This window comes from Centruroides vittatus, unplaced genomic scaffold, assembly GCF_030686945.1.
Source record: "Centruroides vittatus isolate TY-2023 unplaced genomic scaffold, ASM3068694v2 contig_7, whole genome shotgun sequence".
NCBI lineage: Eukaryota > Metazoa > Arthropoda > Arachnida > Scorpiones > Buthidae > Centruroides > Centruroides vittatus.
In genome coordinates, this window is record NW_027122442.1 from 2,904,179 (window position 1) to 2,923,090 (window position 18,912).

Sequence of the window (18,912 nt, forward strand, 5' to 3'; positions counted from 1 at the left end):
ACAAATTATTGACATCCTGTATCGCAAATAAAATATACAAACATGTTGAAGAACACGACATTCTTACGGAACAACAAAAAGGTTGCCGTAGAAATCACAGGGGATGCAAAGAACAGTTACTCATAGATTCAAGCACACAAACAACACAAAAACATACACATGGCATATATAGACTACAGAAAAGCCTTCGATAAAAGTTCCACACAGTTAGTTAATACATATTCTACACATGTACAAAATACATCCATCACTCATTGCATTCTTCCAAAACACTATACTGCACTAGAGAACAACACTACATCTCAGGGTTCATAACATTCATAACACTTCCAAACAAACAAACCAAATATTTTTAGGCAAGGAATTTTTCAAGGAGATTCCTTGAGTCCTCTATGATTCTGCCTAGCCTTGAACCCATTATCCAACATGTTAAACAACACACAATATGGCTACAATATCAGACATGAAAAAACAACACAGTTTACATTGTCACATCTCATGTACATGGATGACATAAAACTTTATGCATCCACACAAAAACAACTTCATCAACTCCTTTAAATTGCACATTCATACTCCAAGGACATACAAATGGAGTTTGGCTTAGACAAATGCAAAACACTTCACATAGAAAAAGGAATCTCGAAGAAAGATTTTGCACTTGGAAATGGAGACGTTTTTGTATCCATGAAAGAGGGTGAGTTCTACAAGTATTTAGAATTCCAACAGGCTAAACTAACAGAACATACACAAATAAAGCAAAGATTAATTAAAGAATACCAAAATAGGTTAAATGCTATTCTCAGAACACAGTTAAATGCAAAACACACAGTTAAAGCAATAAACACATATGTCGTCCCAGTACTAATTTAATCTTTTGGAGTTATACATTGGACTCACACAGATCTTGAGCAACTCCAAAGAAAAATAAAAAATATATAAAAACACATTTTAAAAGTAATGTTTTTTATTCAGATAAATGTACTAAACAGTAAAACATACATTTTTTCAGCTTTCATAGTACTTTTGGTATTATGGTCATAGAATTTTTCTAAAGAGAAGTGTCCCATGCTTTTATTTTTGGTCGCATAATACCAAAAATACTGAGAGAGCTAAAGATACATATACCAACATAAAAGCTTAATGTAACACTTGTTTGGGTACATCTTGATTTTAGTTTGGTATAGCACTTGGAACCAGTATTTTTTACTTTTTAGTACATTTACCTGAATAAAAAGTTACTTTAAAATGTTTTTTTTTAAAATATTTTTTATTTTCTACTTTTTAGTTATACTATATGTATGTAATACTGAACTTTTAAAATTCTTCTTAGTTTAACATTTAATTTTATGTATATTGTTCTCTGTGAAATTGGTTTTGATTCAATAAAAGTCATTTAAATTTGATGAAGTGAGTGATTAGTCCTCTCAATTACTTTGGTGATAGAATGCTACCTTGAACATAACAGCTCCTTTGGCCTGCAAAATTGCTGATAAGGTTGTTAATAAGTGAAGACTAGTATCTTTTATGTATATTTCTTATATTTTCTTAAAGACTAAAGGTGTACTTTAGATATTTGGTGGGATAACCATATTCTTTGTCTTCATGTTTATTCCTACATATGGAATGGCAAATAATGTCATGTGTTGTAGTGCCATCTGTTATCAGATTTTATTTACAAATTTTAATTATTTGCTAACTTTTTGCTAATTGTTAAAAATGTTTGTGAACTATTAAAAAGTAAACTGTCATTGGCAATACATATATGTGCAAAGTTTCAACTAGATTGAAAATTGGGAAGTAGATGAACAGATGGACAGAGTAAGTTAATAAAAAGTTTTAAACAAGAACAACATTTACTAAACATAAACATCATCATCCTAAATCTGCAATAGAAAGATTAACCCTGACATGTAAAGATGGCAGATGTGGCCTGATTGATTCACTACAAACAAATAAGACACTACTAGAGTTTTTCTACAGAAAACAAGAAACATCACAGTTACATAAAGAAGTAACTCTAGCAGACTCAAATCACACGCCATTAAACTTACACTCATGTAGTACGGACACAACACAATGTATTAAAAGCATAGACACCATTAAGCAATCGTGGACTCTAAAGGCACTCCATAGCAGGCATCCTTACTCCTTGACAGGCCAAAGATTTTGTTGACAAAACTGCGTCAAACAGCTGGTTAGCTCGGGGATGCCTCTTTGAGGAGATGGAAAGATTCATGATTGCCATACAGGATCAGGTCATAAGTACTAAAAACTACAGAAAACACATACTCAAAGATACAACACTCACAAATGACACATGCAAAAAACGTCACGTCATGCCAGAAACTATACAACAAATCACTTTGGGTTGCAAGCTCTTGGCACAGACAGATTATTTACATGGACATAATCAAGTAGCAAATATAATACACCAAAAGCTTGTACACAAACACAGATTATTAAACACCTAGCTACCATACTACAAATATACTCCACAGGCATTATTAGAAAATGACACACACAAAATATACTATGACAGAGCCATAATCAGATAAAACAATTCATCACAATAGATCTGACATCACTTTCATTGACAAATGCAGTAACATCACTTATATAATAGACATCTTTGTTCCAAAACTCATAACATAAAAATTGCTGAAAAAAATCAATAAGTACACTCCACTTGCACAAGAAATAAGACAGATGTGGGGGATGGATAAGGTATTTATTGTACCTGTTGTCCCTTCTCTTCTACTGATGTTATACCACATACACTACACTAAAGTCTAAAAACATTAAACCTTAATAATAATATATACATGGCACTACAGAAAGCTGCAATATTGAACACTTCACATTATTAGGAAATTTTGATATTTGCAAAAAAATAATAATGACTGTTTAAGGTTATATAGTGGTCTCACAGGCAGGCCTGAGTGCCAAGCCTGTGAGATATGATACCAGACACTTTCCAAGAATAATACACAGTAAAAATAGAAATAATAATAATAATAATACAATGCATAGATTTAAATCTTTGATTAAAAGTAAATATAATTTAATGTATAGATAAAATAAAAAATTTTTATCATCAATGATTTTAATTATCATAATTACTGTAAATAAAAATTATTTTTTGTTTTCAAAGACAGTTTAATAAAATAACAACACTTCATGTCATTTAAATTAGTATACATTGACAGAAATATTCACTTTCAATAAATATGACATTTTTTAAATTATGGTATACAGAAAATAATCTCATAAAATACAGGAGCCAGCAGAAAAATGGATGATTAAAAATAGATAGTTATTAACTTTTAAATATTTAAAAATGAATTTTCATGCACAAGATTTCAAACAACATAGTTTTAAAGACGATATCATGCAAGTGATCTTCATTCATGCACAACCACTCTTTATATTTTCAAGTATATCATGCATAAAGTGGCACAACATATTCTTGGGTATGTTGATTGCATGATGAATTTTTGCCATGAGTTTCAATATTTCATTGACAATCTTATACACCACATTCTTTATCTTGAAGTATCTTGAAGATGTAAGTTTCTAAGATTTCCAACGACAAACTGTAACATAGTAATCTTTATTACAGTGTTTTTCAACCTTTTTATAATAGGGGCACCCCAAACTTGGTATAGTCTTCAGAATCATTAATACATACAAACTATCATAGCATGCAACTCCAAACCAATATGAGGAAATCTTCATGCATGCATGCATGATAAAAAAATTCAATGGAAAGACAATAAGAATAATAAATTTTGTGTTTTAGTTTTATACTCATAACACATCATCAAGTTATTAAATTTGAGAAAAATACAAATTTGCAACACAAGATGCAATGATTTGAAGCAATTATTTTCCTTTAAAAGGGATAGGACAAAGATTGGAAATAGACTCCGGTAGAGGAAAATATTCTAATGATTCAAAAAGAAAATAACCTGAGATGACTTTTATGGAAATAAGAAATATTTTCTCTTCCAAATTGGTGCAAATCAGCTGTGGAGCAATTTTAATTGAATGTACTTTTGTAAGTTGGAAAGATCAAGGCTTTTTACTTTATGTGATTGATGACACTACATACTTAATTAACAAGCAAACCAACAGAGAATAGGCATGATTACTTTAAGAGTTACAAGTTGCTAAAGTATGAATTCACTTGTACAAAATCAATTTTTACCCCCAAATTATGGAAAAACTATGCAAGGCTGAAAAATGATGCAACTAACATGGATGAACTCAGAGAAAAAGGTTGTCCTAAGTCACCAAGTTTGAAAATGTATGTTGTTTCAATGATGCACAATAAGAGGACAAAGTTGATTATTCACGAGGTGTGTGTGTGTGTGGGTGTAGAAGAGTGGCATGATCTCTATCCGTATCAAAGTCTATATCTCAGAAATTATACAACATTCAGATCTAATATTTTTCAGATCTTAGTTTAAGACCAAAAGCTATCTATCTTACTATGGAGTTTGAACAACATCAGAGAGGGTAGTGTGTGGAGGTTTTCAAGTTGGCATGGAATGACTCAGAAGAAAAGAGAGAAGGCAAAGAAACAATGAAAGTAGTTGAGCATCAAACACAAGACCGTGTTATTTATTAAACACTTGGCACTTTTCCACTTCTATTAGTTGATTCTATAGTAGTAAACATTTCACCACATGTTGGTGAAATGTTTTACTACTATAGAATCAACTAATAGAAGTGGAAAAGTGCCAAGTGTTTAATAAATAACACGGTCTTGTGTTTGATGCTCAACATATAAGAAAACACGGTTTCAAGAATACCTAAATGAAAGTAGTGTTAAGATACATTGAGCAGAAATATGAGGCAACAGCTGTTGATGTGACATTTATTAGAAGAGGTGCAATTTTACATTCAAAAAAACAATGATTGCAAAAACAGAAAAATTACAGATTTTTTTATGTGAGTTTAAGTCAAGACTGTACATATACTATATACAGTACTTTAGTTTTCAATTGTATCTAATGTGTTAGGATAAATCGAGGTACGGAACATTTGTATTATATCATTTTAAAATGACTATGTATTTATGTATTTTACAAGTTTTCATTTACATACCAATGTAGTACAGTATTGTATATTCTACTGACTAACTTGCATCATTATTATTAATTTAATTAACAAATATGTTCATTATAAATTATATGTTTATAAAAATAGCATGTCTTACTTTTTTCTTCTGGCCATCTTCTTTCAAATTACGAGAAAATTTTCCTACATTGAGAAATAAATTTTCACTTACTTTATCTATATCGATATATTAATTACAGTGATTTTTAAAACATTAATCTATATTTATATCAAAAAACGTTTCGAATACTTACTCGACGTAGTATCCAAATTATTACGGATATTTTTTGTCCCCGAGTCAGTCTGTTGTTTTTCCAAGTCACGTCTTTGCGATTTACGCCTCTCTTCGCTCTTATTAGCTACGTCACCATATTTACTACTCGTACTCTTATAACTCCTCTCGGTCGACCGCATTCGATCAGATATCTTCGACGTCTCCGAACGAGACGTGGCTTCAGACCTTCGGGAAGACCTCGATCCAGTGACAGAATCACCCACTCTCTGATGAGGAACAGAACTTCTGCTTTTCGAATCGTCTCTTCTTTTAGTAGCCGCGCGCCCGTCCACGCCATCGCCTCTATACTTATCGGATTTATGTTTCCTGTCTTCAAGGCTGTTAACAGTAGACGACGATCTTTTACTGGATCTTCCATCTTTCTCTCTGGATTTTGAATCTTCTCTTCTTGTTCTATTTTCTCTAGATGTGATTTTGATCTATTTAAGAATATTGATTTAAGTTTATCAAATATAAATATCAAATCACGTTTAATTTAATATTTATATATTATTATATAAGTTTGGTTAATGTTAAACATTAACCATAAGGGGTTTTTACGTGTATATTAATGTCTTTTCGTAGAAAAATGAATAAATAAATAAATAAGAATTATATACCTTTTCAGTAGGCATGTTACGGTCTGTTTATAAATATTCTAAGGAAATTTAGGTTCAAAATATTTCTCATTTTCTGATTAGACAAAATAAAATATATTCGTTATTTACAAACATTTTGAAAGACATTTTATCACCCGTAGCGCCATCTACTAATACAATATGTCGATATTAAATATAAAAATAAAAATATTATTTACGAATTAACGCGATTGAAATAATTAAAATAATTACGTTATTTGGTTTTAAAATTTTAATAAATTATACCCTTTCTCAAAAACGTATGAAGTAAAATTATTAAATAATAATAATAAAAAAATTATATTGATCTTTTAACTAATTTTCAAATTTTCTTAAATAATTTTATTGCAAAGTTTATTATATCTACATGAATAAATATTCTTTTTAAATTAAATAACGATTTCTCAAATAATAAGTTTATTTCCAAAATGTTCCAATCGGGGAAATTTAGCGCTACTGTCGCACATATTAGATAGGTTGTCAAAGAAATTCAGACAATACAGAGAAGTTGAGACACAAAGTTTAATGATTTTATTGCAATTTAGTGTGTCGATAATAGTAATAGAACGGTCATATGTGTCTTCCATATAGTGCTGTATCAGGCTGGAAGTAGAACGGCTTTTTTTGCCTCGTTTTGTCTTTTTTTCTTTCAACAAATAAAATACTTAGAATGTTTCTTTATTAATAAAAAGCAGTCTTAAACATTTTATTTTTTCAGTAAAATTAACATTAATTTATAGAAACTCTTAGTAAATTCCTAGCTCTCCTTTCTCGACGGCCCTGCCTCTATCCCTCTGTTTTAAAGCATGCGTTTGATGAACAATGCGCTCGACAGCGGAACGTAACTGAATTGAATATAGTTGTTTCACGTACGGCGAAAGCCTGTCTTTTAGGATAGCTAAGCTCGGAAGATTGTCTTGTTTTGTCCGGATAAACAAGGCTCTTTAGTTTTCCCCGTAACCGAAAATCATAAGAGATTGTCTGGTGATGGTGGTTGCCATGCTGTGGGAAGTAATCGATTAATCACTCATTTCAATGATGGAGAATAGTGTAAACCCGCACCATACTGTAAGTTTTAGTTGATGCAAGGAAATTTGTTGAAAAACATGTGGGTTTTCTCCAGACAAAATACGGTAATTGTGTGTGTACGGTAATTTTAATGGTGTGGAAAACACCACACCATTCAAGTAAAAATGGACTTTATCGGTCCTTAGAATTTGCTGAGGCCATAAATCGTGGATCATCCGAGTTATGTGCACTACAGCTTCTTTGAGAATTCTTCATTCACTGTTTTACTACAGTGATTAGCACTTCTTCCATTTTCTCCGGTTCCATCGGTTTACAATCCTTTCGTGGTTTTATATTGAAAGTTTCAGTTACCTCAAAACGCAAAATCCTTTTATTGAGATTAGGAACGAACAGAGCACATTTTCTCAAGGACTTTAAATACAGGAATTCAGTGAGTACAGAACCAGCATTGCTGCTTCTATGATAGTCAGTGGCGTAGCGTAGTGGGGGCGGCAGGGGCGGCCTGCCCCGGGCGGCACTTTTAGGGGGCGGCAAAATTTTACAATAAATAATAATATCTTGTAAAAATACCTAAATAAAGGGGCGGCGAAATTTTCCTCCGCCCTGGGCGGCTGACACCCACGCTACGCCACTGATGATAGTACAGCTTAACGGATAATGAACATTCAGATAATACAACATATAATCACCATGTCGCTAATCCATATCGAACACACTTTGCAACCCTTTATAAATCTTAATTAAAGTTGTTCCATAACTTACGTAATGTGCAAATTGCAACGACATAAGCGTGAAACTTCCCCTTATTTGGAAACTTTGAAACTAAACATTTAATTTGAGAAATCTAAATACTATGGCCAGGAAAGTATGCACACCAAATTTGATTGCATGTGGTCCTTCTTTCTGAACAGAGCTCTAAATACTTCCTGTTTAATTATAGTTTTTGTTAATTTTATAATCACCTTGTATAAAATTAGAGAATCTTATAGAAAGAGAAGCGATTAAAGAAATTTAAATCACATATTAATGTCGCTTTATCGCACAGCTTTATTATCGCACAGCGAAGGGCGCGCTCATCGCTGTGTATTAGGGAAGCACATTTTCTCGGGAAAAAAACGCTGAAAAGTTTTGAAAAAAAAAAATCCAGAGACAGCGCCATTTAAAATTGCTTGTGGCTCCATCTTTTATTTTATTAAAAAAAACTTTTTATATACTGTAATTAAATATAATAAAATAACGAAAAGCTTAATTTTGAGCGTAGAGATGCGTTTTGTAAAAAAGAATTGTTAATCATAATAACAAGTAAAATCCTCATTAAGTCTGACCCTATTGGAGATATGACACACGACCCCTTCTATTTCTTCGTCCCCTCGACCTTTAACCACCAAAATTAACTAGCATCAATCCCTCTAATACACAAACCTCCATGCAGAATTTCGGAAATTTCCGACAAAAAGCATAGGAATTATTAAGCGTCAAAGTTGGTGAACAAAATGGTCTCTCCACATATAAACACTAACATTTATACATACAAAAGAAAAGAAAAACTTTCGAATTTTCTGTTTTACAGAAGGGAAGTAAGGTGATCGGTCAAAAAATGACCTCCCAAGATTTTTACATGTTTTGACTTAGAGGACCATGAAACATCGAGAAATGCAAACAAATTTGGGAGTTTATTTTTTGTATGTATGAATGTTAGCATTTGTATGTGGGGACACGATTTTGTTCACCCGCTTCGAAGCTTAATAACTCTTGTACTTTTTGTCGAAAATTTCTGAAATTCTGCATGGAGGTTTACGTATTAGAGGAATTAATACTGTTAAATTTTGGTGGTTTAAAGATCGAAGTGACAAAGAGATAGAGGTGGATCGTGTGTCATATCTCGAGTAGGTCGGACTTGATGACGATTTTACTTGTTATTAGCAATTACAATCCTTTTAGAAAACACATCTCTACCCTCAAAATTAAGCTTTTTTGCCATTATATGATAATTAATAATGTATAAAGTTTTTTAATTAAATATCATAACAGATAGTGCCACACGCAGTTTTAAATGCTGCCGGGAAAGTTAAACAACTCATTGCTGGAATTTTTTACATTTAACTATATGAGACGATTCGCTTATTATTCCGTATATTCACATTAGTTTTTATATTCACGCAATGCAACTGTTTCTATTTTTTTATTTTTTATTTATTTATTTATTTATTTATTTGATTTTCTAAATTATTAAACCAAAACCTGTGGAAGATAGTGGCATACGACGCTGTTTTTGAGTGGTATGTTGAAGACCAAAAATGTCTGGGTTTTAAGAAAATTTTTCAAATCGTCATTAATTAATTTTTTTTGAATAATATAGTTGATTTCACACAATGTAAGAGTGGTGGACAATTGTGGGCTCTAGTCTCGAAATTTATAAAACATAATGCAGGCCTATGTAATATTGAAACTTTTGAAATAATAACTAATCAAGTTTTTCAACTGGGAGAAAAGACTGAATTTAGAAATTGTCGTGGCAGATATTGGACAACTAATGGAAATCCACAAGGAAGAATTAGCAAACGCAGAATTGATAGAGATATTACAAGAAGAAAATATTCTAAGGATGACTGATGAAGACATAGACACCGATACTAAACCCGATCCAACATCAGTCAAAACATTAAAAATTAATGGAATTGCATTAATTTAAAAACAAAAATATCCAGCAACGAGTTGCCTAACTTTCTTGGTGACATTTGATGGCACTGCCTGTTATGATATTTTAAAATTTTTAAATATTTTTAATTATTATAAAATGGCAAAAAGCTTAATTTTCAGGGTAGGTATGGGTTTTATAAAAAAAAAATTGTAAATGCAGCAACGAATTAAAGCGTCATTAAGTGTGGGCCTACTGGAGATATACACCATACCCTTTATCTCTCTACCCCTCGACCTTTAACCAAAAAAATTAATAGTATTCAGGCTCCTAATAAACAAACCTCTCTGCAAAATTTCAGAAATTATTGACGAAAAGCACAGTAGTTATTAAATCGCCATCGAAGTAAAATATGTATGTAATTGTGTCTTCTATAAATACACAAAGTTACGTAAATCTATTGTAAAATATATATAAGTTATATCCAAGCTTTTAGTTCTGTTTTATTTGTTTAATGATGCTATATACATTTATTTAAAATTTAATTTAATTAACACATATGTACGAATTAAAATAAAATGTATTTAAATGTATGGAAATGGCAATTTACTATACAACCACACATGTACAGTACTTAACCTGGGGTATGCCTGTACTGTATTAGCATCTCTGAATTACTCTGATTTAATAATAACAATCAGTCTTTTCTGTAGTAATGCAATCACTACAGAAAAGACTAATTGTTTAAATTTCAGTTAATTGACTTTTAATCTAATTCTCAAATTAAATTTATAGGTGTTTTAAATTCATTACTTTTTAAAGACTGATTAAATTTATTCTACAGAACATTCGAATTAGTACGTCTATTTTGATTTACAATTTATATCCTAAATTAATTCCAATATGAAAGAAGTCGTGCTTAGATAATCCTATGATTATCTTAATGGGTGTGTTATTTTATAAATAGAACTACCACAAAATTCATTAGAAATATTACGAGATTATAATAAATATTAATGATCGACCAATGATAGAAATGGAAAGAAATTTTGAATTGTCATGGCGTAGGCCTATAATACTTGTGACACAGTAATAATAGTTTAAAAATTCGTATTAAAAATACAGGATAAAACACGAAAATTGACGGTATTCGTGACTTAAAACATCTTAATAAAATTTTTTTTTTCACTCTTAATTGCGAGGAATAAGGTTTAATATAATTTTTTGTTCTTTGCAATGGCGCGCGACATCAATAACAATGGTTTTAAATTATCGGACGGAAGTTGCATCTGTTTATTTAGCTGGCGATAATATCGTAGATAATAATAAAACGATTTCTTTTTTTCACTTTTATAGATTTTCCTTGAAAATAGGTCATCGGGTCAATTCAATCTCAGGTAACGACAGTAATTTTCCAGTATCTTAAAGATAATTTCCTAATCTCTTTCCAATGATTCAATAGAGATAGCGCTCTTATCCATATTAAACTTGTTTTGTTAGATTAATCATTGACTGAAATTGTTTTGTGCAATTTGTTTTATACCCTCTTTTCGAGTCATATGTTGCAGATAATTAAGAACCTGTTGTAATCGTTGTTACGTGATAGAGATGTAACCGAAATTGCACGCGCATTTCTAAACAAACGCGATGACAGCCCGAAACGGTTTTATTCGTAATTGGTAATAACTAATTAAATTAATAAATTAAAATAAAACTTAATAATGAGTTTATTGTTTAATTAAAAAAAATTTTATAATAAAAATTTTATATAATTTTATATAATTTATTTAAGTCTAGGAGGAGAATCCGTTACTATCTTCGGTTGCTAGGCAACTGTCAATAATAGTTTTTCAGAGCACGTGATTTTGCGCTTGGGGAGTGAAGCGAAGCCGAAACTTCCGAATATTATATTGTAAAGAAAATGGAAAACTTTTGTGGAAGTGTATTTTGGGTATGAATTAAAATCATTTCTCTAAAAAGTATTTTTTTAAAATAATTTTTTTGATAAATTGAGTTTATTTTATGTCCGCGATAAATTAAAAAAATACTATTTAATAATTTAAAATTTAAAAAATAATATGTAAGAAATACTTAAAAATTATTCACTTAATTGTAGATAAAATATAAAATTCGAACTTTTATTATTTGATAAATATGAAACTTTATACTGATAAAGTGTAAAAATATGAAAGATTAAAATCACCAGACGAGCTTTTCGGCGCAATATATAAGCACGAGCTTTTTGCCGCAAAACTTAACCGGGCATCAATTAGAAGCTGCAAACTGAAATTATATACATACATAAACATAATTATAATGATGATTCGTAACGAAAAATGGGTTAATGTAACCCTTGGTGCCAAGATGGCAGCTCGTCTCTGATTCCAGCAAGGAAACAGTGGGACGTACGTTCTAACCTAACCTAACCTATTCTAATAAATTACCATAATTATTAGCAACCAAATTATTAGAATAGGTTAGGTTAGGTTAGGTTAGAACGTGCGTCCCACTGTTTCCATGCTTGAATCAGAGACGAGCCGCCATCTTGGCACCAAGGGTTACATTAACCGAAAAAGGATATACAACTATATATATTTTCCTATAAAAATGAATTGATGAATTTAGTACCAAAGGAGACAGAAATCCATTCAAACATACTGGAATTAATTTTTAAAAATTAAATATATTAAGATTAAATGAATAATTATATAAATGAACACAAAAAAATTAAATAAAAATGTCCTTAAAATTTAACTTTAAAAAATATATTCTATACATTTATTTATTATTTTATAATATAAAGATAATTCCAGCTTATTTTGAATTTAATTTTGAATTTAATTTTTAATGGTTTCATGCTGTTTAATTAAATAACTTTAATTTTATAAACCGTTCTGAAGATATCTTTTTATTTTAGGATGTTAATGTTTCATGGAATACTCAGACTCCAGATTTTACTTTGTGTTTCCAAAATACTGTGCTTACCTGGATTCCTTGTGTATTCTTGTGGTTATTTATGCCATTAGAATGTTATGTGTTATTTGGTAAACGGCGTAAACCTATTCCGTGGACCATACTGACTATTTCGAAAACAGTAAAGTTTAAATAATCTTATTTAGTTAATAATTGGAAAGATATAAAATTATTATTAATATTCATTTATGTTTTTATAGATATTACAAGTTGTATTACTAATATTAACTATTGCAGAGATTGCTATTAATGTAGAATTTTTACCAGAAAATATTCAAGTTTATCCAGTACACTACTGTACGCCTATTATAAAACTGTTAAGTTTTGTAAGTATATTTAAAAAGAATATGAGTATAATGAGTATAATGTGTATAATATTTGAATTAGATTTTATATTTTCTAAAAAATTTTGTAAAATTATTATTATTTTTATTATTTGTTAAATATGAGTTATAAACTTAAAATGCTATTTTAAAGTTCATTCATTGGTCAAATGAGCTTATTGCATAGTCAAACTATAATAATTATTAATTTAAAAAAGGCAAATATAGTGCATTTTCACACAAAACATCTTACAAAACTTATAATTTAGTCATTCTGATAGAACCATTGGTTTATTTTTTAGTTCAATAATCTGTTAAAATAGAAAAAGAATCTTTAAAAAAATTAATGAATGAATTTTTGTTGTTTGTTAATGATTGTTAAAGGAACTGCACATGTAAAATATCTTTTATGCCAACAATGTTTTTTCTTTGATGGTCTACAAGACATTCTAAATTGAAGTTGCTGTTAAACTAGAATTGGTAAAAGAAATATTCATTTAAATTAAATATTGCAACTCTTTCACAATTCCATTCACTATCAAAACATTACTGTACACAAAGATTTAACTAAGTTAATAGCTCAGTAAGTTTTTCTGTTTTCATTGCATGTATATATTGTTGTATGTTATATCTATTTAATTAGGATTTTTAACTTTTATATATGGGTTTGACATCACTCTTATTATTATTTGATGATTTTACTACATTATTGTCAATAAGTAAAAGAAGAAAATGAAAAGCAAAGACACTCTGCATCTACAACAAGACTTTTCATGTCACCAAGACATGTCAAAGTCATTATGTTTACTTAGAGAAGCCTAAATATTTTGCGATAAAGCTCTACAGTTTAGTCTCGATAATTGGAATAATTGTGTTAACATGATTTTGTAGTTGCATCATTAATGAATAGCATAGTACATTCAAATTTTTTCTATCCAAATGTTAGATCTTGAATTCATAAAAGAATTTTGATATATTTTCCTCCATGTTATATTAGCCAAGATGATATTTATGAATGGTGTAAAGTCCAGAAATGAAAAAACAACCTCTGACAGACCATTCAGCTCATCAATAATTTGTAGAGATAAGTTATGTTATTACATGTCTTTAAATAAAGATCAAAAGAAGTCATGTTTAAATGATTTATCTATATAAAATCTAAAAAAAAAAATTATATACAGGTTTATATATATTATATATTTGTTTGATTATATTAAGAATAATAATTAATTCAAAACTAAGTTAATAATGGTCATGGATTTTAGATCTGAACTAATGTGATAAAATGTTTATAGATGCAAGGGAGGAAAAGAAACAAAATTTATTTTCAATATAACCCACAAATCTCCCTCCCAAAACAAAAAAAAATTACTTGAATGTATAAAAATATTCACTGATTTATTTATTAATTTGATAGTTTGTAGAAATTAATTCTTATATAACATTAATATGATTGTGCAAATTAGTTTATGAGCTGGGCAGTATTCAGTTAGCAAATTTAGCAGCCTAAAAACATATTTACATTACATATTTATCATCTATTAAGAATTTAATAATGCTAGGCCTAAGAAAACAATGCAAAAGTAAAAATAATAAATAAAAAAAACCACAAAACCTCTTTAAGAACATACAAGCACAGAAAATATAAACATGAATATAATTGAAATTTGCTTTATTAGCAAAGTGCTGTAAAGTGAAGTGCCATAAATATAACTGTAAGTTGATTTGGTTAATGTTACCTATGGTAGCGAACATGGTGGCTTGTCTCTGAAACAGTGGGGACACACATTCTAACCTAACCTAACCTATTCTAATAAATTACCATAATTATTGCCAACCAAATTATTAGAATAGGGGTAATTTATTAGAATAGGTTAGGTTAGGTTAGAACGTGCGTCCCCACTGTTTCAGAGACGAGCCGCCATGTTCACTACCATAGGTAACATTAACTGTTGATTTTATTTTATTACAAAAATGTATAAAAATTTTCAAAATAACTTCAATCTTTATTTGAATTGCTAGCACATCCATCACACATACACACGTCTTCCCCTTCTTCATATGACAAAGAAATGCCAGACATGATGCCTGGCATTTCTTGTGGTACCAAACCAAACAGAAACTACATTGCATTCATTATGTCCCAATCTTATTTTCAACATCTTTATTAAAATTGTGACCACACACTCTTTAGATGCCTTGTATATTGAACATTTTCTATCCTCATGGCTTTAAAAAGTTTATCGTTTTTATGTTGATGATATTGATGATATTTTGCTGGTATCTTGAGTAGTAATTTCATGATATATTAATTATTTTATCATACCTCCTTTTGGACCTAAAAAGCATGACAGATACTTAGGATATGTTCAACTAACATTATGTATAACTTACATATTGTGATAGTCACACGAGTGAACAATAGTCCACGAGAGGCAGTACACAAAAAAAATAACAACAATTATTATTATTTTTTTTCACGTAATTAGCAATATACAGGATTCTTTCAGATTCCAACTCTTAATGTTATACAATATTTCCAACTGGGGCGAGGAATTGAGTGAATACAGAACAAAAGAACGTGCTCGCGACATAAGAAAAGATGGACTTGTAATCTTGCAACTAACTTAAACTAAATTATAAACTTAAAAGGAAAGGAAGAATAGCAAGAAGTTTTAGTATGATAGAGAAGGTTATAAGGAATACCCGGGTTCTCTTTTGGTATTGACGCTCCTCAGGTGGGGAACCACTCTAAATCGTTTCTCACTGATCTTTTTCAGATCTCTTTGAAAATTCTCCTTATATAATGGACGTTGTCTCTCTCTCTCTCTCTCTCTCTCTCTCTCTTTCTTTACGTTAGCGGGGTCCTTTCTCTTTCTGTAGGCCACCTTCATCTCCCTTTGTCCTTCTAGACGACGAGCAGGAGCGTAACTTTCGCACGTCTACCTTCACCGAGAGTCCGACCCAAGAATGAACCTTCTTATCGTTCTAGTAGCATTAGGGACTTCACTTCCCATTGTTAACGTGGTTTGTGGAAAGGGTTACCCCACCCACAAGAAGGAATGTTAATAGAAAATTCAAGAAAACAAAGAAGAAAGAAAACTTAAAACTAAACTTATATCTAATATTTACATTAATATGGCATATTGCCACAATATATTATTATTTTACTTATCTAATCAACAATAATTAATTATTGGATAGTCTTTGTGTTTGATGTGTCTAGAATTTCACTGCAAAAGCTAAGAATGTTATTCAAATAGCTAATGAAATTTAAATGCACAATACAGTAAAAAAATAATAAGTGCATGTTCAAATATAACTCCAGTTCTTAATTTATTGAAATATTAAAGAAAAATTTACTTACCATCAATACTTTTTTGTAAATTTATGATAAAACTAGTCTCCTTCAACACTTCTACAAATTTCCAATTTTTTTCTTACAATAGGAATCTTTCTGCTAACAGTTATAAATAAGTTTACTTGAACAAAGAAAATTTTAAAATTTAATATTTTCAACGCTATCTGCAAGTAAAATTTCAAATCTCTTCTTACATTACTTATTTGATGAAGATGAATTTAAAAAGTATCATGAATTACCTATGTTTACTCTAACTTATTTCTATTGCATTTTATATGCATTGATACAGCATTCTCTTAAACAGTGCCACCCTAGTAATGTGCTTACAAGTACTTATGAAGGATCTCCATAAGTAAAGAATCTTTTGATATAAATTTCACACTTTTATATTAATACAATGCTGATATGGGAGAGAGGAAAAATGGTTTTGATGATTTTGGCTGCTACCTCAGTACTGGGAAGTTGTGTGAAGGAAAATAAAACTTTAGCAGTTTCTTCTTTTTTAATATTGTCTTTTTGTTTGGTGAGTCTTTTAATGATTGAGAGATATTGAGATTTAGCTGACATAAGCTGTGTTCATGCCACTTTCTTTGTTTATGGCTGAGATGACATACATTCCACCAGTGGCGCACTCGGGATTTAATCTTGTGGAGCCGAGTTAATTGGATAAAAAAGATTTTAATGCTAATTCAATAAAATTCCCACCTTATATACCTTATATAGTATAGAAATAGAAGCCATGACACAGTATAAATAAAAAATAAATTTTATTTAAAAACAAATTTTTTGGAAAATTTTCTAGTACAGTATTGTTTTTCTTTTACTTTGGAAGATGCCAGGGCTCTTTGGTTCTCCCTCTGGGTGCATCACTGCACTTCATTGCTCTTTTTTTAATCTGTGGATCGTTATCATTCCATATGAGGCAATATGAGTTGGGTTGTGTTGGAAGACTGCATGTTTATTATTATTAGTGATGGGGCTGAATATAGTTGAGGTATTTTGGAGTATGTGAATGTAGAGAGGAAATATTAAATTCATAGCTTTCAATGCAACCCAACTATATTTCCTTTTAATGACATAATAAAAACTCCATGGATAACAAACAGAGCAGTGGAGTGATTGTCATTCCAGCCATAAGTGAGAAGACTGGCACAGGGATATGTCAGATATACTTCAAGATCCCTCAATCAGAGGCTCACTGAACATAAAGATAATATTAAAAGAAGAGGATCTGCTACAGTTTTATCATCCTTCATACAACTTCCTAGTACTGAGGTTACTACCAGTTTTAGAGGTGAACAAATGGTGGCATTGAATCAAAGTTTGACTGTATTTTTAAATTTCAGTTATTTGTAATTATTTTTTTTTATTTATGAGTTAAAAATCAATAAGTGTAATATTTAAAAATAAATTGGTGTTTGATAATTTAATTACTATTATAATATTCTTAAAACTGTTCTGAAATGTAATTTAATTTTTAATATCATAGAATATATCTTTTATGAATAATGTCCTCTTAATGATTCTTTTTAAATGGCTTGTTAGAGACTAACAATACTTAATTTTGAATAAACATTTTGATGATATACATGGAGTGTTTAGAAAAATTCATGAATAGATAACAGATTTGCACTGTAAACACAGTGTTGTTTTCATCACTGACAGAAGACTTTTTGCAAACCTCAACTATACAGTTTATAAGAAAGATATTTTATAATAGCATTATAGTATCATTGGACTAAATACTTTAGTTTTAGAGGCAATTATACTAGAAAAAAATGATTTCAGAACAATTTGTTTGTTTGTACATCAGGTCACAAACTCTTCAAACACCCCATATAACAGTATATTATTGACATTAATGAAATTAAAATATAATTAGCTCTTTAAAAAAATCTGAAATTTTTTAATATTATAATTATTACATAACATGTGACTTATAAGAATAAATTTGCATGCTATTAATGTCAAAAATGTTCATTAGACAATGTTTCAATTCCATCCCTCTCCATTGATGTACAATGGTCATGAAAAGTACAATGATGTATGTACTTTTAATGATCTCCCTCCCAGTTAAACTGTATATATATAATTAATAGATGGCTCCATATAGGTAATTATAAAAATTATTTCACTTTATCTATTATCATAAAGTTTATTATATAAATTATTCAAATACTATATCATTGGTAAAAATAAATTTTGTTATATTAATTTAAAATAAGCAATTAAAAAATATTCATTTCAAAATATCATTAGTGAGATGATATCAACTTTTATTTTATCTTAAAATTTTCAAATAGAAATTTTATATTTTATGTTTTTTTTTAAATAAATTAAAAGATTGCCGCTTTGTCATAATCCATTTTGCATTTGTGATTTGTCAAAGCTTTGAAATGTTTCCAAACTTTCAAAAATATATATATTTTTAACCTCTCTAACTCATTATTTAAAGTTTTAATACAGATGTTTTATTTCAAATCTGGCATTATATAATTCTCTTTATAGGTTACAAATAAAACATATATTTCTAGTATTTATTCCTATTTTAA

At 29.6% G+C, this 18,912-nt stretch overlaps 2 protein-coding genes across 2 annotated transcripts in view; one reads left to right on the forward strand and one right to left on the reverse strand.

Annotated features, from left to right (window-relative positions):
• Positions 1 to 6,162, reverse strand: part of LOC136980493 (cytoplasmic dynein 2 intermediate chain 1) — a 47,084-nt gene extending 40,922 nt beyond the window's left edge. The window contains exons 1-3 of the mRNA XM_067276623.1: positions 6,019 to 6,162; positions 5,379 to 5,838; positions 5,225 to 5,268 (exon numbers count right to left, since the gene is read on the reverse strand). Coding sequence (XP_067132724.1) covers positions 5,225 to 5,268; positions 5,379 to 5,838; positions 6,019 to 6,033 — 519 coding nt within the window. The 5' untranslated portion in view covers positions 6,034 to 6,162. The remainder of the gene's footprint in view (positions 1 to 5,224; positions 5,269 to 5,378; positions 5,839 to 6,018) is intronic.
• Positions 6,163 to 11,495: 5,333 nt separating this feature from the next.
• The window catches only part of LOC136980486 (multidrug resistance-associated protein 1-like), a 46,405-nt gene continuing 38,988 nt past the window's right edge, over positions 11,496 to 18,912 (forward strand). The window contains exons 1-3 of the mRNA XM_067276610.1: positions 11,496 to 11,654; positions 12,621 to 12,797; positions 12,877 to 13,002. Coding sequence (XP_067132711.1) covers positions 11,625 to 11,654; positions 12,621 to 12,797; positions 12,877 to 13,002 — 333 coding nt within the window. The 5' untranslated portion in view covers positions 11,496 to 11,624. The remainder of the gene's footprint in view (positions 11,655 to 12,620; positions 12,798 to 12,876; positions 13,003 to 18,912) is intronic.